Here is a 24,622-nt window from a genome sequence, read left to right as displayed (position 1 = left end):
CAGAGTTCACTGCAAATATCGAGCACAGAACAATACGAAACCACTATAGAGGAAAGAAGTACAATTTCGGAATCTCGTCCGCAATCTAGTACAACCTTACCAAAGTCTTCAACCGAATCAAGTACAATATTACAGAGTTCACTGCAAATATCGAGCACAGAACAATACGAAACCACACCAGAGGAAAGAAGTACAATTTCGGAATCTCTTCCGCAATCAAGTACAACCTTACTAAAGTATTCAACCGAATCGAGTACAATATCACAGAGTTCACTACAAATATCGAGCACAGAACAATACGAAACCACACCAGAGGAAAGAAGTACAATTTCGGAATCTCTTCCGCAATCAAGTACAACCTTACCAAAGTATTCAACCGAATCGAGTACAATATCACAGAGTTCAGTTCAAATATCGAGCACAAAACAATACGAAACCACACCAGAGGAAAGAAGTACAATCTCGGAATCTCTTCCGCGATCTAGTACAACCTTACCAAAGTCTTCAACCGAATCAAGTACAATATTACAGAGTTCACTGCAAATATCGAGCACTGAACAATACGAAACCACACCAGAGGAAAGAAGTACAATGTCGGAATCTCTTCCGCAATCTAGTACAACCTTAACAAAATCTACAACCGAATCGAGTTCAATATCACAGAGTTCAGTTCAAATATCGAGCACAGAACAATACGAAACGACACCAGAGGAAAGAAGTACAATTTCGGAATCTCTTCCGCGATCTAGTACAACCTTACCAAAGTCTTTAACCGAATCAAGTGCAATATCACAGAGTTCATTGCAAATAACAAGTTCAGAAAAATACGAAACCACTCCAGAGGAAAGAAGTACAATTTCGGAATCTCTTCCGCAATCTAGTACCTTACCAAAATCTTCAACCGAATCGAGTACAATATCACAGAGTTCACTGCAAATATCGAGCACAGAACAATACAAAACCACTCCAGAGGAAAGAAGTACAATTTCGGAATCTCTGCCACAATCAAGTACAACCTTACCGAAGTCTTCAACCGAATCGAGTACAATATCAGAGAGTTTACTGCAAGTATCGAGCACAGAACAATACGAAACCACTCCAGAGGAAAGAAGTACAATTTCGGAATCTCTGCCACAATCAAGTACAACCTTACCAAAGTCTTTAACAGAACCGAGAACAATATCGCAGAGTTCACTGAAAATATCGAGCACCGAACAATACGAAACCACACCAGAGGAAAGAAGTACAATCTCGGAATCTCTTCCGCGATCTAGTACAACCTTACCAAAGTCTTCAACCGAATCAAGTACAATATTACAGAGTTCACTGCAAATATCGAGCACAGAACAATACGAAACCACACCAGAGGAAAGAAGTACAATTTCAGAATCTACTCCGCAATCTAGTACAACCCTACCAAAGTCTTCAACCGAATCGAGTACAATATCACAGAGTTCAGTTCAAATATCGAGCACAGAACAATACGAAACCACACCAGAGGAAAGAAGTACAATTTCGGAATCTCTGCCACAATCAAGTACAACCTTACCAAAGTCTTTAACAGAACCGAGTACAATATCGCAGAGTTCACTGAAAATATCGAGCACCGAACAATACGAAACCACACCAGAGGAAAGAAGTACAATTTCGGAATCTCGTCCGCAATCTAGTACAACCTTACCAAAGTCTTCAAGCCCTTCGACTACACTATATAGTAGTTCATCTGAAATGTCGAGCACAGAACAATACGAAACCACTCCACAGGAAAGAAGTAGAATTTCGGAATCTCTTCCGCAATCTAGTACAAGCTTACCAAAGTCTTCAAGCGCTTCGACTACACTATACAGTAGTTCATCTGAAATGTCGAGCACAGAAAAATACGAAACCACTCCAGAGGAAAGAAGTACAATTTCGGAATCTCTGCCACAATCAAGTACAACATTACCAAAGTCTTCAACAGAACCGAGTACAATATCGCAGAGTTCACTGAAAATATCGAGCACCGAACAATACGAAACCACACCAGAGGAAAGAAGTACAATTTCGGAATCTCGTCCGCAATCTAGTACAACCTTACCAAAGTCTTCAACCGAATCGAGTACAATATCACAGAGCTCACTGCAAATATCGAGCACAGAACAATACGAAACCACTCCAAAGGAAAGAAGTACAATTTCGGAATCTCTTCCGCAATCTAGTACAACCCTACCAAAGTCTTCAACCGAATCGAGTACAATATCACAGAGATCAGTTCAAATTTCGAGCACAGAACAATACGAAACCACTCCAGAGGAAAGAAGTACAATTTCGGAATCTCTGCCACAATCAAGTACAACCTTACCAAAGTCTTCAACAGAACCGAGTACAATATCTCAGAGTTCACTGCAAATATCGAGCACCGAACAATACGAAACCACACCAGAGGAAAGAAGTACAATTTCGGAATCTCTGCCACAATCAAGTACAACCCCACCAAAGTTTTCAAGCGCTTCGACTACACTATACAGTAGTTCATCTGAAATGTCGAGCACAGAAAAATACGAAACCACTCCAGAGGAAAGAAGTACAATTTCGGAATCTCTGCCACAATCAAGTACAACCTTACCAAAGTCTTTAACAGAACCGAGTACAATATCGCAGAGTTCACTGAAAATATCGAGCACCGAACAATACGAAACTACACCAGAGGAAAGAAGTACAATTTCGGAATCTCGTCCGCAATCTAGTACAACCTTACCAAAGTCTTCAATCGAATCGAGTACAATATCACAGAGCTCACTGCAAATATCGAGCACAGAACAATACGAAACCACTCCAAAGGAAAGAAGTACAATTTCGGAATCTCTTCCGCAATCTAGTACAACCCTACCAAAGTCTTCAACCGAATCGAGTACAATATCACAGAGATCAGTTCAAATTTCGAGCACAGAACAATACGAAACCACTCCAGAGGAAAGAAGTACAATTTCGGAATCTCTGCCACAATCAAGTACAACCTTACCAAAGTCTTCAACAGAACCGAGTACAATATCTCAGAGTTCACTGCAAATATCGAGCACCGAACAATACGAAACCACACCAGAGGAAAGAAGTACAATTTCGGAATCTCTGCCACAATCAAGTACAACCCCACCAAAGTTTTCAAGCCCATCGACTACACTGTACAGTAGTTCCTCTGAAATGTCGAGCACAGAAAAATACAAAACCACTCCAGAGGAAAGAAGTACGATTTCGGAATCACTGCCACAATCAAGTACAACCTTACCAAAGCCTTCAAGCCTATCGACTACTCTATACAGTAGTTCATCTGAAATGTCGAGGTCAGAAAAGTACAAAACCACTCCAGAGGAAAGAAGTACAATTTCAGAATCTACTCCGCAATCTAGTACAACCCTACCAAAGTCTTCAACCGAATCGAGTACAATATCACAGAGTTCATTGCAAATATCGAGCTCAGAAAAATACGAAACCACACCAGAGGAAAGAAGTACAATTTCGGAATCTCTGCCACAATCAAGTACAACCTTACCAAAGTCTTTAACAGAACCGAGTACAATATCGCAGAGTTCACTGAAAATATCGAGCACCGAACAATACGAAACCACACCAGAGGAAAGAAGTACAATTTCGGAATCTCGTCCGCAATCTAGTACAACCTTACCAAAGTCTTCAAGCGCTTCGACTACACTATATAGTAGTTCATCTGAAATGTCGAGCACAGAACAATACGAAACCACTCCACAGGAAAGAAGTAGAATTTCGGAATCTCTTCCGCAATCTAGTACAAGCTTACCAAAGTCTTCAAGCGCTTCGACTACACTATACAGTAGTTCATCTGAAATGTCGAGCACAGAAAAATACGAAACCACTCCAGAGGAAAGAAGTACAATTTCGGAATCTCTGCCACAATCAAGTACAACCTTACCAAAGTCTTTAACAGAACCGAGTACAATATCGCAGAGTTCACTGAAAATATCGAGCACCGAACAATACGAAACCACACCAGAGGAAAGAAGTACAATTTCGGAATCTCGTCCGCAATCTAGTACAACCTTACCAAAGTCTTCAACCGAATCGAGTACAATATCACAGAGCTCACTGCAAATATCGAGCACAGAAAAATACGAAACCACTCCAAAGGAAAGAAGTACAATTTCGGAATCTCTTCCGCAATCTAGTATAACCTTACTAAAGTCTTCAACCGAATCGAGTACAATATTACAGAGTTCAGTTCAAATTTCGAGCACAGAACAATACGAAACCACACCAGAGGAAAGAAGTACAATTTCGGAATCTCTGCCACAATCAAGTACAACCTTACCAAAGTCTTTAAGCCCATTGACTGCACTATACAGTAGTTCTTCTAAAATGTCTAGCACAGAAAAATACGAAACCACTCCAGAGGAAAGAAGTACAATTTCGGAATCTCTTCCACGATCTAGTACAATCTTACTAAAGTCTTCAACCGAATCGAGTACAATATCACAGAGCTCACTGGAAATATCGAGCACAGAACAATACGAAACCACTCCAAAGGAAAGAAGTACAATTTCGGAATCTCTTCCGCAATCTAGTACAACCTTACCAAAATCTTCAACCGAATCGAGTACAATATCACAGAGTTCAGTTCAAGTTTCGAGCACAGAACAATACGAAACCACACCAGAGGAAAGAAGTACAATTTCGGAATCTCTGCCACAATCAAGTACAACCTTACCAAAGTCTTCAACCGAATCAAGTGCAATATCACAGAGTTCATTGCAAATATCGAGCTCAGAAAAATACGAAACCACTCCAGAGGAAAGAAGTACAATTTCGGAATCTCTTCCGCAATCTAGAACAAGAAAATCTTCAACCGAATCGAGTACAATATCACAGAGTTCACTGCAAATATCGAACACAAAACAATACGAAACCACTCCAGAGGAAAGAAGTACAATTTCGAAATCTCTTCCGCAATCTAGTACAACCTTACCAAAATATTTAACCGAATCGAGTACAATATCACAGAGTTCAGTTCAAATATCGAGCACAGAACAATACGAAACCACACTAGAGGAAAGAAGTACAATTTCGGAATCTCTGCCACAATCAAGTACAACCTTACCGAAGTCTTCAACCGAATCGAGTACAATATCACAGAGTTTACTGCAAATATCGAGCACAGAACAATACAAAACCACTCCTGAGGAAAGAAGTACAATTTCGGAATCCCGTCCGCAATCTAGTACAACCATACTAAAGTCTTTAACCGAATCGAGTACAATATCACAGAATTTACTGCAAATATCGAGCACAGAACAATTTGAAACCACTCCAGAGGAAAGAAGTACAATTTCGGAATCTCTGCCACAATCAAGTACAACCTTACGAAAGTCTTCAACAGAACCGAGTACAATATCTCAGAGTTCACTGCAAATATCGAGCACAGAACAATACAAAACCACACCAGAGGAAAGAAGTACAATTTCGGAATCTCGTCCGCCCTCTAGTAAAACCTTACCAAAGTCTTCAACCGAATCGAGTACAAAATCACAGAGTTCAGTTCAAATATCGAGCACAGAACAATTCGAAACCACATCAGAGGAAAGAAGTACAATTTCGGAATCGAGTATAATATCACAGAGTTCACTGCAAATATCGAGCACAGAACAATACGAAACCACTCCTGGGGAAAGAAGTACAATTTCGGAATCTCGTCCTCAATCTAGTACAACCTTACCAAAGTCTTCAACAGAACCGAGTACAATATCTCAGAGTTCACTGCAAATATCGAGCACAGAAAAATACGAAACCACTCCAGAGGAAAGAAGTACAATTTCGGAATCTCTTCCGCGATCTAGTACAACCTTACCAAAGTCTTCAACGGAATCGAGTACAATATCACAGAGTTCAGTTCAAATATCGAGCACAGAACAATACGAAACCACTCCAGAGAAAAGAAGTGCAATTTCGGAATCTCTGCCACAATCAAGTACAACCTTACCAAAGTCTTCAACAGAACCGAGTACAATATCTCAGAGTTCACTGCAAATATTGAGCACAGAACAATACGAAACCACACCGGAGGAAAGAAGTACAATTTCGGAATCTCTGCCACAATCAAGTACAACCTTACCAAAGTCTTTAACAGAACCGAGTACAATATCTCAGAGTTCACTGCAAATGTCGAGCACAGAAAAATACGAAACCACTCCAGAGGAAAGAAGTACAATTTCGGAATCTCTTCCGCGATCTAGTACAACCTTACCAAAGTCTTCAACCGAATCAAGTGCAATATCACAGAGTTCATTGCAAATATCAAGCTCAGAAAAATACGAAACCACTCCAGAGGAAAGAAGTACAATTTCGGAATCTCTTCCGCAATCAAGTACAGCATTACCAAAGTCTTCAACCGAATCGAGTACAATATCACAGATTTCACTTCAAGTATCGAGCACAGAACAATACGAAACCACTCCAGAGGAAAGAAGTACAATTTCGGAATCTTTGCCACAATCAAGTACAACCTTACCAAAGTCTTCAACAGAATCGAGTACAATATCACAGAGTTCACTTCAAGTATCGAGCACAGAACAATACGAAACCACTCCAGAGGAAAGAAGTACACTTTCGGAATCTCTGCCACAATCAAGTACAACCTTACCAAAGTCTTCAGCCGAATCGAGTACAATATCACAGAGTTCACTGCAAATATCGAGCACAGAACAATACGAAACCACTCCAGAGGAAAGAAGTACAATTTCGGAATCTCTTCCGCAATCTAGTACAACCTTACCAAAGTCTTCAACAGAACCGAGTACAATATCACAGAGTTCACTGCAAATATCGAGCACAGAACAATACGAAACCACTCCAGAGGAAAGAAGTACAATTTCGGAATCTCTTCCGCAATCTAGTACAACCTTACCAAAGTCTTCAACAGAACCGAGTACAATATCTCAGAGTTCACTGCAAATGTCGAGCACAGAAAATTACGAAACCACTCCAGAGGAAAGAACTACAATTACGGAATCTCTTCCGCAATCTAGAACAAGAAAATCTTCAACCGAATCGGGTACAATATCACAGAGTTCACTGCAAATATTGAGCACAAAACAATCACAGAGTTCAGTTCAAATATCGAGCACAGAACAATACGAAACCACACCAGAGAAAAGAAGTACAATTTCGGAATCTCTTCCGCAATCTAGTACAACCTTACCAAAGTCTTCAAGGGCTTCGACTACACTATACAGTAGTTCATCTGAAATGTCTAGCACAGAAAAATACGAAACCACTCCAGAGGAAAGAAGTACAATTTCGGAATCTCTGCCACAATCAAGTACAACCTTACCAAAGTCTTTAACAGAACCGAGTACAATATCACAGAGTTCACTGAAAATATCGAGCACAGAACAATACGAAACCACACCAGAGGAAAGAAGTACAATTTCGGAATCTCTGCCACAATCAAGTACAACCCCACCAAAGTTTTCAACCGAATCGAGTACAATATCACAGAGTTCACTGCAAATATCGAGCACAGAACAATTCGAAACCACACCAGAGGAAAGAAGTACAATTTCGGAATTGAGTATAGTATCACAGAGTTCACTGCAAATATCGAGCACAGAACAATACGAAACCACTCCTGAGGAAAGAAGTACAATTTCGGAATCTCGTCCGCAATCTAGTACAACCCTACCAAAGTCTTCAACCGAATCGAGTACAATATCACAGAGATCAGTTCAAATTTCGAGCACAGAACAATACGAAACCACACCGGAGGAAAGAAGTACAATTTCGGAATCTCTGCCACAATCAAGTACAACCTTACCAAAGTCTTCAACAGAACCGAGTACAATATCTCAGAGTTCACTGCAAATATCGAGCACAGAACAATACGAAACCACACCAGAGGAAAGAAGTACAATTTCGGAATCTGTTCCGCAATCTAGTACAACCCTACCAAAGTCTTCAACCGAATCGAGTACAATATCACAGAGTTCAGTTCAAATATCGAGCACAGAACAATACGAAACCACACCAGAGGAAAGAAGTACAATTTCGGAATCTCTGCCACAATCAAGTACAACCTTACCAAAGTCTTTAACAGAACCGAGTACAATATCGCAGAGTTCACTGAAAATATCGAGCACCGAACAATACGAAACCACACCAGAGGAAAGAAGTACAATTTCGGAATCTCGTCCGCAATCTAGTACAACCTTACCAAAGTCTTCAAGCCCTTCGACTACACTATATAGTAGTTCATCTGAAATGTCGAGCACAGAACAATACGAAACCACTCCACAGGAAAGAAGTAGAATTTCGGAATCTCTTCCGCAATCTAGTACAAGCTTACCAAAGTCTTCAAGCGCTTCGACTACACTATACAGTAGTTCATCTGAAATGTCGAGCACAGAAAAATACGAAACCACTCCAGAGGAAAGAAGTACAATTTCGGAATCTCTGCCACAATCAAGTACAACATTACCAAAGTCTTTAACAGAACCGAGTACAATATCGCAGAGTTCACTGAAAATATCGAGCACCGAACAATACGAAACCACACCAGAGGAAAGAAGTACAATTTCGGAATCTCGTCCGCAATCTAGTACAACCTTACCAAAGTCTTCAACCGAATCGAGTACAATATCACAGAGCTCACTGCAAATATCGAGCACAGAACAATACGAAACCACTCCAAAGGAAAGAAGTACAATTTCGGAATCTCTTCCGCAATCTAGTACAACCCTACCAAAGTCTTCAACCGAATCGAGTACAATATCACAGAGATCAGTTCAAATTTCGAGCACAGAACAATACGAAACCACTCCAGAGGAAAGAAGTACAATTTCGGAATCTCTGCCACAATCAAGTACAACCTTACCAAAGTCTTCAACAGAACCGAGTACAATATCTCAGAGTTCACTGCAAATATCGAGCACCGAACAATACGAAACCACACCAGAGGAAAGAAGTACAATTTCGGAATCTCTGCCACAATCAAGTACAACCCCACCAAAGTTTTCAAGCGCTTCGACTACACTATACAGTAGTTCATCTGAAATGTCGAGCACAGAAAAATACGAAACCACTCCAGAGGAAAGAAGTACAATTTCGGAATCTCTGCCACAATCAAGTACAACCTTACCAAAGTCTTTAACAGAACCGAGTACAATATCGCAGAGTTCACTGAAAATATCGAGCACCGAACAATACGAAACTACACCAGAGGAAAGAAGTACAATTTCGGAATCTCGTCCGCAATCTAGTACAACCTTACCAAAGTCTTCAATCGAATCGAGTACAATATCACAGAGCTCACTGCAAATATCGAGCACAGAACAATACGAAACCACTCCAAAGGAAAGAAGTACAATTTCGGAATCTCTTCCGCAATCTAGTACAACCCTACCAAAGTCTTCAACCGAATCGAGTACAATATCACAGAGATCAGTTCAAATTTCGAGCACAGAACAATACGAAACCACTCCAGAGGAAAGAAGTACAATTTCGGAATCTCTGCCACAATCAAGTACAACCTTACCAAAGTCTTCAACAGAACCGAGTACAATATCTCAGAGTTCACTGCAAATATCGAGCACCGAACAATACGAAACCACACCAGAGGAAAAAAGTACAATTTCGGAATCTCTGCCACAATCAAGTACAACCCCACCAAAGTTTTCAAGCCCATCGACTACACTGTACAGTAGTTCCTCTGAAATGTCGAGCACAGAAAAATACAAAACCACTCCAGAGGAAAGAAGTACGATTTCGGAATCACTGCCACAATCAAGTACAACCTTACCAAAGCCTTCAAGCCTATCGACTACTCTATACAGTAGTTCATCTGAAATGTCGAGGTCAGAAAAGTACAAAACCACTCCAGAGGAAAGAAGTACAATTTCAGAATCTACTCCGCAATCTAGTACAACCCTACCAAAGTCTTCAACCGAATCGAGTACAATATCACAGAGTTCATTGCAAATATCGAGCTCAGAAAAATACGAAACCACACCAGAGGAAAGAAGTACAATTTCGGAATCTCTGCCACAATCAAGTACAACCTTACCAAAGTCTTTAACAGAACCGAGTACAATATCGCAGAGTTCACTGAAAATATCGAGCACCGAACAATACGAAACCACACCAGAGGAAAGAAGTACAATTTCGGAATCTCGTCCGCAATCTAGTACAACCTTACCAAAGTCTTCAAGCGCTTCGACTACACTATATAGTAGTTCATCTGAAATGTCGAGCACAGAACAATACGAAACCACTCCACAGGAAAGAAGTAGAATTTCGGAATCTCTTCCGCAATCTAGTACAAGCTTACCAAAGTCTTCAAGCGCTTCGACTACACTATACAGTAGTTCATCTGAAATGTCGAGCACAGAAAAATACGAAAACCACTCCAGAGGAAAGAAGTACAATTTCGGAATCTCTGCCACAATCAAGTACAACCTTACCAAAGTCTTTAACAGAACCGAGTACAATATCGCAGAGTTCACTGAAAATATCGAGCACCGAACAATACGAAACCACACCAGAGGAAAGAAGTACAATTTCGGAATCTCGTCCGCAATCTAGTACAACCTTACCAAAGTCTTCAACCGAATCGAGTACAATATCACAGAGCTCACTGCAAATATCGAGCACAGAACAATACGAAACCACTCCAAAGGAAAGAAGTACAATTTCGGAATCTCTTCCGCAATCTAGTATAACCTTACTAAAGTCTTCAACCGAATCGAGTACAATATTACAGAGTTCAGTTCAAATTTCGAGCACAGAACAATACGAAACCACACCAGAGGAAAGAAGTACAATTTCGGAATCTCTGCCACAATCAAGTACAACCTTACCAAAGTCTTTAAGCCCATTGACTGCACTATACAGTAGTTCTTCTAAAATGTCTAGCACAGAAAAATACGAAACCACTCCAGAGGAAAGAAGTACAATTTCGGAATCTCTTCCACGATCTAGTACAATCTTACTAAAGTCTTCAACCGAATCGAGTACAATATCACAGAGCTCACTGGAAATATCGAGCACAGAACAATACGAAACCACTCCAAAGGAAAGAAGTACAATTTCGGAATCTCTTCCGCAATCTAGTACAACCTTACCAAAATCTTCAACCGAATCGAGTACTATATCACAGAGTTCAGTTCAAATTTCGAGCACAGAACAATACGAAACCACACCAGAGGAAAGAAGTACAATTTCGGAATCTCTGCCACAATCAAGTACAACCTTACCAAAGTCTTCAACCGAATCAAGTGCAATATCACAGAGTTCATTGCAAATATCGAGCTCAGAAAAATACGAAACCACTCCAGAGGAAAGAAGTACAATTTCGGAATCTCTTCCGCAATCTAGAACAAGAAAATCTTCAACCGAATCGAGTACAATATCACAGAGTTCACTGCAAATATCGAACACAAAACAATACGAAACCACTCCAGAGGAAAGAAGTACAATTTCGAAATCTCTTCCGCAATCTAGTACAACCTTACCAAAATATTTAACCGAATCGAGTACAATATCACAGAGTTCAGTTCAAATATCGAGCACAGAACAATACGAAACCACACTAGAGGAAAGAAGTACAATTTCGGAATCTCTGCCACAATCAAGTACAACCTTACCGAAGTCTTCAACCGAATCGAGTACAATATCACAGAGTTTACTGCAAATATCGAGCACAGAACAATACAAAACCACTCCTGAGGAAAGAAGTACAATTTCGGAATCCCGTCCGCAATCTAGTACAACCTTACTAAAGTCTTTAACCGAATCGAGTACAATATCACAGAATTTACTGCAAATATCGAGCACAGAACAATTTGAAACCACTCCAGAGGAAAGAAGTACAATTTCGGAATCTCTGCCACAATCAAGTACAACCTTACGAAAGTCTTCAACAGAACCGAGTACAATATCTCAGAGTTCACTGCAAATATCGAGCACAGAACAATACAAAACCACACCAGAGGAAAGAAGTACAATTTCGGAATCTCGTCCGCCCTCTAGTAAAACCTTACCAAAGTCTTCAACCGAATCGAGTACAAAATCACAGAGTTCAGTTCAAATATCGAGCACAGAACAATTCGAAACCACATCAGAGGAAATAAGTACAATTTCGGAATCGAGTATAATATCACAGAGTTCACTGCAAATATCGAGCACAGAACAATACGAAACCACTCCTGGGGAAAGAAGTACAATTTCGGAATCTCGTCCTCAATCTAGTACAACCTTACCAAAGTCTTCAACAGAACCGAGTACAATATCTCAGAGTTCACTGCAAATATCGAGCACAGAAAAATACGAAACCACTCCAGAGGAAAGAAGTACAATTTCGGAATCTCTTCCGCGATCTAGTACAACCTTACCAAAGTCTTCAACGGAATCGAGTACAATATCACAGAGTTCAGTTCAAATATCGAGCACAGAACAATACGAAACCACTCCAGAGAAAAGAAGTGCAATTTCGGAATCTCTGCCACAATCAAGTACAACCTTACCAAAGTCTTCAACAGAACCGAGTACAATATCTCAGAGTTCACTGCAAATATTGAGCACAGAACAATACGAAACCACACCGGAGGAAAGAAGTACAATTTCGGAATCTCTGCCACAATCAAGTACAACCTTACCAAAGTCTTTAACAGAACCGAGTACAATATCTCAGAGTTCACTGCAAATGTCGAGCACAGAAAAATACGAAACCACTCCAGAGGAAAGAAGTACAATTTCGGAATCTCTTCCGCGATCTAGTACAACCTTACCAAAGTCTTCAACCGAATCAAGTGCAATATCACAGAGTTCATTGCAAATATCAAGCTCAGAAAAATACGAAACCACTCCAGAGGAAAGAAGTACAATTTCGGAATCTCTTCCGCAATCAAGTACAGCATTACCAAAGTCTTCAACCGAATCGAGTACAATATCACAGATTTCACTTCAAGTATCGAGCACAGAACAATACGAAACCACTCCAGAGGAAAGAAGTACAATTTCGGAATCTTTGCCACAATCAAGTACAACCTTACCAAAGTCTTCAACAGAATCGAGTACAATATCACAGAGTTCACTTCAAGTATCGAGCACAGAACAATACGAAACCACTCCAGAGGAAAGAAGTACACTTTCGGAATCTCTGCCACAATCAAGTACAACCTTACCAAAGTCTTCAGCCGAATCGAGTACAATATCACAGAGTTCACTGCAAATATCGAGCACAGAACAATACGAAACCACTCCAGAGGAAAGAAGTACAATTTCGGAATCTCTTCCGCAATCTAGTACAACCTTACCAAAGTCTTCAACAGAACCGAGTACAATATCACAGAGTTCACTGCAAATATCGAGCACAGAACAATACGAAACCACTCCAGAGGAAAGAAGTACAATTTCGGAATCTCTTCCGCAATCTAGTACAACCTTACCAAAGTCTTCAACAGAACCGAGTACAATATCTCAGAGTTCACTGCAAATGTCGAGCACAGAAAATTACGAAACCACTCCAGAGGAAAGAACTACAATTACGGAATCTCTTCCGCAATCTAGAACAAGAAAATCTTCAACCGAATCGGGTACAATATCACAGAGTTCACTGCAAATATTGAGCACAAAACAATCACAGAGTTCAGTTCAAATATCGAGCACAGAACAATACGAAACCACACCAGAGAAAAGAAGTACAATTTCGGAATCTCTTCCGCAATCTAGTACAACCTTACCAAAGTCTTCAAGCGCTTCGACTACACTATACAGTAGTTCATCTGAAATGTCTAGCACAGAAAAATACGAAACCACTCCAGAGGAAAGAAGTACAATTTCGGAATCTCTGCCACAATCAAGTACAACCTTACCAAAGTCTTTAACAGAACCGAGTACAATATCACAGAGTTCACTGAAAATATCGAGCACAGAACAATACGAAACCACACCAGAGGAAAGAAGTACAATTTCGGAATCTCTGCCACAATCAAGTACAACCCCACCAAAGTTTTCAACCGAATCGAGTACAATATCACAGAGTTCACTGCAAATATCGAGCACAGAACAATTCGAAACCACACCAGAGGAAAGAAGTACAATTTCGGAATTGAGTATAGTATCACAGAGTTCACTGCAAATATCGAGCACAGAACAATACGAAACCACTCCTGAGGAAAGAAGTACAATTTCGGAATCTCGTCCGCAATCTAGTACAACCCTACCAAAGTCTTCAACCGAATCGAGTACAATATCACAGAGATCAGTTCAAATTTCGAGCACAGAACAATACGAAACCACTCCAGAGGAAAGAAGTACAATTTCGGAATCTCTGCCACAATCAAGTACAACCTTACCAAAGTCTTCAACAGAACCGAGTACAATATCTCAGAGTTCACTGCAAATATCGAGCACAGAACAATACGAAACCACACCAGAGGAAAGAAGTACAATTTCGGAATCTGTTCCGCAATCTAGTACAACCCTACCAAAGTCTTCAACCGAATCGAGTACAATATCACAGAGATCAGTTCAAATATCGAGCACAGAACAATACGAAACCACACCAGAGGAAAGAAGTACAATTTCGGAATCTCTGCCACAATCAGGTACAACCCCACCAAAGTTTTCAAGCCCATCGACTACACTATACAGTAGTTCATCTGAAATGTCGAGCCGAGAAAAATACGAAACCACTACAGAGGAAAGAAGTACAATTTCGGAATCTTATCCGCGATCTAGTGCAACCTTACCAAAGTCTTCAACCGAATCGAGTACAATATCACAGAGTTCACAACAAATATCGAGCACAGATCACTACGAAACCACACCAGAGGAAAAAAGTACAATTTCGGAATCTCTTCCGCAATCTAGTACAACCTTACCAAAGTCTTCAAGCGCTTCGACTACACTATACAGTAGTTCATCTGAAATGTCGAGCACAGAACAATACGAAACCACACCAGAGGAAAGAAGTACAATTTCGGAATCTCTGCCACAATCAAGTACAACCCTACCAAAGTCTTCAACAGAACCGAGTACAATATCTCAGAGTTCACTGAAAATATCGAGCACAGAACAATACGAAACCACACCAGAGGAAAGAAGTACAATTTCGGAATCTCGTCCGCCATCTAGTAAAACCTTACCAAAGTCTTCAACCGAATCGAGTACAAAATCACAGAGTTCAGTTCAAATATCGAGCACAGAACAATTCGAAACCACATCAGAGGAAAGAAGTACAATTTCGGAATCGAGTATAATATCACAGAGTTCACTGCAAATATCGAGCACAGAACAATACGAAACCACTCCTGGGGAAAGAAGTACAATTTCGGAATCTCGTCCTCAATCTAGTACAACCTCACCAAAGTCTTCAACAGAACCGAGTACAATATCTCAGAGTTCACTGCAAATATCGAGCACAGAACAATACGAAACCACACCAGAGGAAAGAAGTACAATTTCGGAATCTCTTCCGCGATCTAGTACAACCTTACCAAAGTCTTCAACGGAATCGAGTACAATATCACAGAGTTCAGTTCAAATATCGAGCACAGAACAATACGAAACCACTCCAGAGAAAAGAAGTGCAATTTCGGAATCTCTGCCACAATCAAGTACAACCTTACCAAAGTCTTCAACAGAACCGAGTACAATATCTCAGAGTTCACTGCAAATATTGAGCACAGAACAATACGAAACCACACCGGAGGAAAGAAGTACAATTTCGGAATCTCTGCCACAATCAAGTACAACCTTACCAAAGTCTTCAACAGAACCGAGTACAATATCTCAGAGTTCACTGCAAATGTCGAGCACAGAAAAATACGAAACCACTCCAGAGGAAAGAAGTACAATTTCGGAATCTCTTCCGCGATCTAGTACAACCTTACCAAAGTCTTCAACCGAATCAAGTGCAATATCACAGAGTTCATTGCAAATATCAAGCTCAGAAAAATACGAAACCACTCCAGAGGAAAGAAGTACAATTTCGGAATCTCTTCCGCAATCAAGTACAGCATTACCAAAGTCTTCAACCGAATCGAGTACAATATCACAGAGATCAGTTCAAATTTCGAGCACAGAACAATACGAAACCACTCCAGAGGAAAGAAGTACAATTTCGGAATCTCTGCCACAATCAAGTACAACCTTACCAAAGTCTTCAACAGAACCGAGTACAATATCTCATAGTTCACTGCAAATATCGAGCACAGAACAATACGAAACCACACCAGAGGAAAGAAGTACAATTACGGAATCTCTGCCACAATCAAGTACAACCCCACCAAAGTTTTCAAGCCCATCGACTACACTATACAGTAGTTCATCTGAAATGTCGAGCCGAGAAAAATACGAAACCACACCTGAGGAAAGAAGTACAATTTCGAAATCTCTTCCGCGATCTAGTACAACCTTACCAAAGTCTTCAACCGAATCGAGTACAATATCACAGAGTTCACTACAAATATCGAGCACAGATCACTACGAAACCACACCAGAGGAAAGAAGTACAATTTCGGAATCTCTATCGCAATCTAGTACAACCTTACCAAAGTCTTCAACCGAATCGAGTACAATATCACAGAGTTCAGTTCAAATATCGAGCACAGAACAATACGAAACCACTCCAGAGAAAAGAAGTGCAATTTCGGAATCTCTGCCACAATCAAGTACAACCTTACCAAAGTCTTCAACAGAACCGAGTACAATATCTCAGAGTTCACTGCAAATATTGAGCACAGAACAATACGAAACCACACCGGAGGAAAGAAGTACAATTTCGGAATCTCTGCCACAATCAAGTACAACCTTACCAAAGTCTTCAACAGAACCGAGTACAATATCTCAGAGTTCACTGCAAATGTCGAGCACAGAAAAATACGAAACCACTCCAGAGGAAAGAAGTACAATTTCGGAATCTCGTCCTCAATCTAGTACAACCTTACCAAAGTCTTCAACAGAACCGAGTACAATATCTCAGAGTTCACTGCAAATATCGAGCACAGAAAAATACGAAACCACTCCAGAGGAAAGAAGTACAATTTCGGAATCTCTTCCGCGATCTAGTACAACCTTACCAAAGTCTTCAACGGAATCGAGTACAATATCACAGAGTTCAGTTCAAATATCGAGCACAGAACAATACGAAACCACTCCAGAGAAAAGAAGTGCAATTTCGGAATCTCTGCCACAATCAAGTACAACCTTACCAAAGTCTTCAACAGAACCGAGTACAATATCTCAGAGTTCACTGCAAATATTGAGCACAGAACAATACGAAACCACACCGGAGGAAAGAAGTACAATTTCGGAATCTCTGCCACAATCAAGTACAACCTTACCAAAGTCTTTAACAGAACCGAGTACAATATCTCAGAGTTCACTGCAAATGTCGAGCACAGAAAAATACGAAACCACTCCAGAGGAAAGAAGTACAATTTCGGAATCTCTTCCGCGATCTAGTACAACCTTACCAAAGTCTTCAACCGAATCAAGTGCAATATCACAGAGTTCATTGCAAATATCAAGCTCAGAAAAATACGAAACCACTCCAGAGGAAAGAAGTACAATTTCGGAATCTCTTCCGCAATCAAGTACAGCATTACCAAAGTCTTCAACCGAATCGAGTACAATATCACAGATTTCACTTCAAGTATCGAGCACAGAACAATACGAAACCACTCCAGAGGAAAGAAGTACAATTTCGGAATCTTTGCCACAATCAAGTACAACCTTACCAAAGTCTTCAACAGAATCGAGTACAATATCACAGAGTTCACTTCAAGTATCGAGCACAGAACAATACGAAACCACTCCAGAGGAAAGAAGTACACTTTCGGAATCTCTGCCACAATCAAGTACAACCTTACCAAAGTCTTCAGCCGAATCGAGTACAATATCACAGAGTTCACTGCAAATATCGAGCACAGAACAATACGAAACCACTCCAGAGGAAAGAAGTACAATTTCGGAATCTCTTCCGCAATCTAGTACAACCTTACCAAAGTCTTCAACAGAACCGAGTACAATATCACAGAGTTCACTGCAAATATCGAGCACAGAACAATACGAAACCACTCCAGAGGAAAGAAGTACAATTTCGGAATCTCTTCCGCAATCTAGTACAACCTTACCAAAGTCTTCAACAGAACCGAGTACAATATCTCAGAGTTCACTGCAAATGTCGAGCACAGAAAATTACGAAACCACTCCAGAGGAAAGAACTACAATTACGGAATCTCTTCCGCAATCTAGAACAAGAAAATCTTCAACCGAATCGGGTACAATATCACAGAGTTCACTGCAAATATTGAGCACAAAACAATCACAGAGTTCAGTTCAAATATCGAGCACAGAACAATACGAAACCACACCAGAGAAAAGAAGTACAATTTCGGAATCTCTTCCGCAATCTAGTACAACCTTACCAAAGTCTTCAAGCGCTTCGACTACACTATACAGTAGTTCATCTGAAATGTCTAGCACAGAAAAATACGAAACCACTCCAGAGGAAAGAAGTACAATTTCGGAATCTCTGCCACAATCAAGTACAACCTTACCAAAGTCTTTAACAGAACCGAGTACAATATCACAGAGTTCACTGAAAATATCGAGCACAGAACAATACGAAACCACACCAGAGGAAAGAAGTACAATTTCGGAATCTCTGCCACAATCAAGTACAACCCCACCAAAGTTTTCAACCGAATCGAGTACAATATCACAGAGTTCACTGCAAATATCGAGCACAGAACAATTCGAAACCACACCAGAGGAAAGAAGTACAATTTCGGAATTGAGTATAGTATCACAGAGTTCACTGCAAATATCGAGCACAGAACAATACGAAACCACTCCTGAGGAAAGAAGTACAATTTCGGAATCTCGTCCGCAATCTAGTACAACCCTACCAAAGTCTTCAACCGAATCGAGTACAATATCACAGAGATCAGTTCAAATTTCGAGCACAGAACAATACGAAACCACTCCAGAGGAAAGAAGTACAATTTCGGAATCTCTGCCACAATCAAGTACAACCTTACCAAAGTCTTCAACAGAACCGAGTACAATATCTCAGAGTTCACTGCAAATATCGAGCACAGAACAATACGAAACCACACCAGAGGAAAGAAGTACAATTTCGGAATCTGTTCCGCAATCTAGTACAACCCTACCAAAGTCTTCAACCGAATCGAGTACAATATCACAGAGATCAGTTCAAATATCGAGCACAGAACAATACGAAACCACACCAGAGGAAAGAAGTACAATTTCGGAATCTCTGCCACAATCAGGTACAACCCCACCAAAGTTTTCAAGCCCATCGACTACACTATACAGTAGTTCATCTGAAATGTCGAGCCGAGAAAAATACGAAACCACTACAGAGGAAAGAAGTACAATTTCGGAATCTTATCCGCGATCTAGTGCAACCTTACCAAAGTCTTCAACCGAATCGAGTACAATATCACAGAGTTCACAACAAATATCGAGCACAGATCACTACGAAACCACACCAGAGGAAAAAAGTACAATTTCGGAATCTCTTCCGCAATCTAGTACAACCTTACCAAAGTCTTCAAGCGCTTCGACTACACTATACAGTAGTTCATCTGAAATGTCGAGCACAGAACAATACGAAACCACACCAGAGGAAAGAAGTACAATTTCGGAATCTCTGCCACAATCAAGTACAACCCTACCAAAGTCTTCAACAGAACCGAGTACAATATCTCAGAGTTCACTGAAAATATCGAGCACAGAACAATACGAAACCACACCAGAGGAAAGAAGTACAATTTCGGAATCTCGTCCGCCATCTAGTAAAACCTTACCAAAGTCTTCAACCGAATCGAGTACAAAATCACAGAGTTCAGTTCAAATATCGAGCACAGAACAATTCGAAACCACATCAGAGGAAAGAAGTACAATTTCGGAATCGAGTATAATATCACAGAGTTCACTGCAAATATCGAGCACAGAACAATACGAAACCACTCCTGGGGAAAGAAGTACAATTTCGGAATCTCGTCCTCAATCTAGTACAACCTCACCAAAGTCTTCAACAGAACCGAGTACAATATCTCAGAGTTCACTGCAAATATCGAGCACAGAACAATACGAAACCACACCAGAGGAAAGAAGTACAATTTCGGAATCTCTTCCGCGATCTAGTACAACCTTACCAAAGTCTTCAACGGAATCGAGTACAATATCACAGAGTTCAGTTCAAATATCGAGCACAGAACAATACGAAACCACTCCAGAGAAAAGAAGTGCAATTTCGGAATCTCTGCCACAATCAAGTACAACCTTACCAAAGTCTTCAACAGAACCGAGTACAATATCTCAGAGTTCACTGCAAATATTGAGCACAGAACAATACGAAACCACACCGGAGGAAAGAAGTACAATTTCGGAATCTCTGCCACAATCAAGTACAACCTTACCAAAGTCTTCAACAGAACCGAGTACAATATCTCAGAGTTCACTGCAAATGTCGAGCACAGAAAAATACGAAACCACTCCAGAGGAAAGAAGTACAATTTCGGAATCTCTTCCGCGATCTAGTACAACCTTACCAAAGTCTTCAACCGAATCAAGTGCAATATCACAGAGTTCATTGCAAATATCAAGCTCAGAAAAATACGAAACCACTCCAGAGGAAAGAAGTACAATTTCGGAATCTCTTCCGCAATCAAGTACAGCATTACCAAAGTCTTCAACCGAATCGAGTACAATATCACAGAGATCAGTTCAAATTTCGAGCACAGAACAATACGAAACCACTCCAGAGGAAAGAAGTACAATTTCGGAATCTCTGCCACAATCAAGTACAACCTTACCAAAGTCTTCAACAGAACCGAGTACAATATCTCATAGTTCACTGCAAATATCGAGCACAGAACAATACGAAACCACACCAGAGGAAAGAAGTACAATTACGGAATCTCTGCCACAATCAAGTACAACCCCACCAAAGTTTTCAAGCCCATCGACTACACTATACAGTAGTTCATCTGAAATGTCGAGCCGAGAAAAATACGAAACCACACCTGAGGAAAGAAGTACAATTTCGAAATCTCTTCCGCGATCTAGTACAACCTTACCAAAGTCTTCAACCGAATCGAGTACAATATCACAGAGTTCACTACAAATATCGAGCACAGATCACTACGAAACCACACCAGAGGAAAGAAGTACAATTTCGGAATCTCTATCGCAATCTAGTACAACCTTACCAAAGTCTTCAACCGAATCGAGTACAATATCACAGAGTTCAGTTCAAATATCGAGCACAGAACAATACGAAACCACACCAGAGGAAGGAAGTACAATTTCGGAATCTCTTCCGCAATCTAGTACAAGCTTACCAAAGTCTTCAAGCGCTTCGACTACACTATACAGTAGTTCATCTGAAATGTCGAGCACAGAAAAATACGAAACCACTCCAGAGGAAAGAAGTACAATTTCGGAATCTCGTCCTCAATCTAGTACAACCTTACCAAAGTCTTCAACAGAACCGAGTACAATATCTCAGAGTTCACTGCAAATATCGAGCACAGAACAATACGAAACCACACCAGAGGAAAGAAGTACAATTTCGGAATCTCTTCCGCAATCTAGTACAACCTTACCAAAGTCTTCAACCGAATCGAGTACAATATCACAGAGTTCACTGCAAATATCGAGCACAGAACAATACGAAACCACACCAGAGGAAAGAAGTACAATTTCGGAATCTCGTCCGCCATCTAGTAAAACCTTACCAAAGTCTTCAACCGAATCGAGTACAATATCACAGAGTTCACTGCAAATATTGAGCACAAAACAATCACAGAGTTCAGTTCAAATATCGAGCACAGAACAATACGAAACCACACCAGAGAAAAGAAGTACAATTACGGAATCTCTTCCGCAATCTAGAACAAGAAAATCTTCAACCGAATCGGGTCCAATATCACAGAGTTCACTGCAAATATTGAGCACAAAACAATCACAGAGTTCAGTTCAAATATCGAGCACAGAACAATACGAAACCACACCAGAGAAAAGAAGTACAATTTCGGAATCTCTTCCGCAATCTAGTACAACCTTACCAAAGTCTTCAAGCGCTTCGACTACACTATACAGTAGTTCATCTGAAATGTCTAGCACAGAAAAATACGAAACCACTCCAGAGGAAAGAAGTACAATTTCGGAATCTCTGCCACAATCAAGTACAACCTTACCAAAGTCTTTAACAGAACCGAGTACAATATCGCAGAGTTCACTGAAAATATCGAGCACAGAACAATACGAAACCACACCAGAGGAAAGAAGTACAATTTCGGAATCTCTGCCACAATCAAGTACAACCCCACCAAAGTTTTCAACCGAATCGAGTACAATATCACAGAGTTCACTGCAAATATCGAGCACAGAACAATTCGAAACCACACCAGAGGAAAGAAGTACAATTTCGGAATTGAGTATAGTATCACAGAGTTCACTGCAAATATCGAGCACAGAACAATACGAAACCACTCCTGAGGAAAGAAGTACAATTTCGGAATCTCGTCCGCAATCTAGTACAACCCTACCAAAGTCTTCAACCGAATCGAGTACAATATCACAGAGATCAGTTCAAATTTCGAGCACAGAACAATACGAAACCACTCCAGAGGAAAGAAGTACAATTTCGGAATCTCTGCCACAATCAAGTACAACCTTACCAAAGTCTTCAACAGAACCGAGTACAATATCTCAGAGTTCACTGCAAATATCGAGCACAGAACAATACGAAACCACACCAGAGGAAAGAAGTACAATTTCGGAATCTGTTCCGCAATCTAGTACAACCCTACCAAAGTCTTCAACCGAATCGAGTACAATATCACAGAGATCAGTTCAAATATCGAGCACAGAACAATACGAAACCACACCAGAGGAAAGAAGTACAATTTCGGAATCTCTGCCACAATCAGGTACAACCCCACCAAAGTTTTCAAGCCCATCGACTACACTATACAGTAGTTCATCTGAAATGTCGAGCCGAGAAAAATACGAAACCACTACAGAGGAAAGAAGTACAATTTCGGAATCTTATCCGCGATCTAGTGCAACCTTACCAAAGTCTTCAACCGAATCGAGTACAATATCACAGAGTTCACAACAAATATCGAGCACAGATCACTACGAAACCACACCAGAGGAAAAAAGTACAATTTCGGAATCTCTTCCGCAATCTAGTACAACCTTACCAAAGTCTTCAAGCGCTTCGACTACACTATACAGTAGTTCATCTGAAATGTCGAGCACAGAACAATACGAAACCACACCAGAGGAAAGAAGTACAATTTCGGAATCTCGTCCGCCATCTAGTAAAACCTTACCAAAGTCTTCAACCGAATCGAGTACAAAATCACAGAGTTCAGTTCAAATATCGAGCACAGAACAATTCGAAACCACATCAGAGGAAAGAAGTACAATTTCGGAATCGAGTATAATATCACAGAGTTCACTGCAAATATCGAGCACAGAACAATACGAAACCACTCCTGGGGAAAGAAGTACAATTTCGGAATCTCGTCCTCAATCTAGTACAACCTCACCAAAGTCTTCAACAGAACCGAGTACAATATCTCAGAGTTCACTGCAAATATCGAGCACAGAACAATACGAAACCACACCAGAGGAAAGAAGTACAATTTCGGAATCTCTTCCGCAATCTAGTACAACCCTACCAAAGTCTTCAACCGAATCGAGTACAATATCACAGAGATCAGTTCAAATTTCGAGCACAGAACAATACGAAACCACTCCAGAGGAAAGAAGTACAATTTCGGAATCTCTGCCACAATCAAGTACAACCTTACCAAAGTCTTCAACAGAACCGAGTACAATATCTCATAGTTCACTGCAAATATCGAGCACAGAACAATACGAAACCACACCAGAGGAAAGAAGTACAATTACGGAATCTCTGCCACAATCAAGTACAACCCCACCAAAGTTTTCAAGCCCATCGACTACACTATACAGTAGTTCATCTGAAATGTCGAGCCGAGAAAAATACGAAACCACACCTGAGGAAAGAAGTACAATTTCGAAATCTCTTACGCGATCTAGTACAACCTTACCAAAGTCTTCAACCGAATCGAGTACAATATCACAGAGTTCACTACAAATATCGAGCACAGATCACTACGAAACCACACCAGAGGAAAGAAGTACAATTTCGGAATCTCTATCGCAATCTAGTACAACCTTACCAAAGTCTTCAACCGAATCGAGTACAATATCACAGAGTTCAGTTCAAATATCGAGCACAGAACAATACGAAACCACACCAGAGGAAGGAAGTACAATTTCGGAATCTCTTCCGCAATCTAGTACAAGCTTACCAAAGTCTTCAAGCGCTTCGACTACACTATACAGTAGTTCATCTGAAATGTCGAGCACAGAAAAATACGAAACCACTCCAGAGGAAAAAAGTACAATTTCGGAATCTCGTCCTCAATCTAGTACAACCTTACCAAAGTCTTCAACAGAACCGAGTACAATATCTCAGAGTTCACTGCAAATATCGAGCACAGAACAATACGAAACCACACCAGAGGAAAGAAGTACAATTTCG

The 24,622-nt window shown here is 40.5% G+C and overlaps 1 protein-coding gene across 1 annotated transcript in view; it reads left to right on the top strand.

Moving 5' to 3' along the window:
• Muc14A (Mucin 14A) overlaps window positions 1-24,622 on the top strand; it is a 112,633-nt gene that overhangs the window by 78,584 nt on the left and 9,427 nt on the right. The window contains exons 43-51 of the mRNA XM_070218507.1: window positions 532-1,714; window positions 1,803-1,846; window positions 2,980-3,861; window positions 6,946-7,199; window positions 8,211-8,994; window positions 9,619-10,360; window positions 10,760-10,860; window positions 13,415-17,953; window positions 18,107-23,677. Of these exons, the coding sequence (XP_070074608.1) occupies window positions 532-1,714; window positions 1,803-1,846; window positions 2,980-3,861; window positions 6,946-7,199; window positions 8,211-8,994; window positions 9,619-10,360; window positions 10,760-10,860; window positions 13,415-17,953; window positions 18,107-23,677 (14,100 nt within the window). The remainder of the gene's footprint in view (window positions 1-531; window positions 1,715-1,802; window positions 1,847-2,979; window positions 3,862-6,945; window positions 7,200-8,210; window positions 8,995-9,618; window positions 10,361-10,759; window positions 10,861-13,414; window positions 17,954-18,106; window positions 23,678-24,622) is intronic.

The sequence above is a fragment of the Drosophila takahashii genome, chromosome X (genome assembly GCF_030179915.1).
Source record: "Drosophila takahashii strain IR98-3 E-12201 chromosome X, DtakHiC1v2, whole genome shotgun sequence".
NCBI classification, from domain to species: domain Eukaryota; kingdom Metazoa; phylum Arthropoda; class Insecta; order Diptera; family Drosophilidae; genus Drosophila; species Drosophila takahashii.
This window is presented reverse-complemented; position numbering and strand designations above follow the sequence as displayed.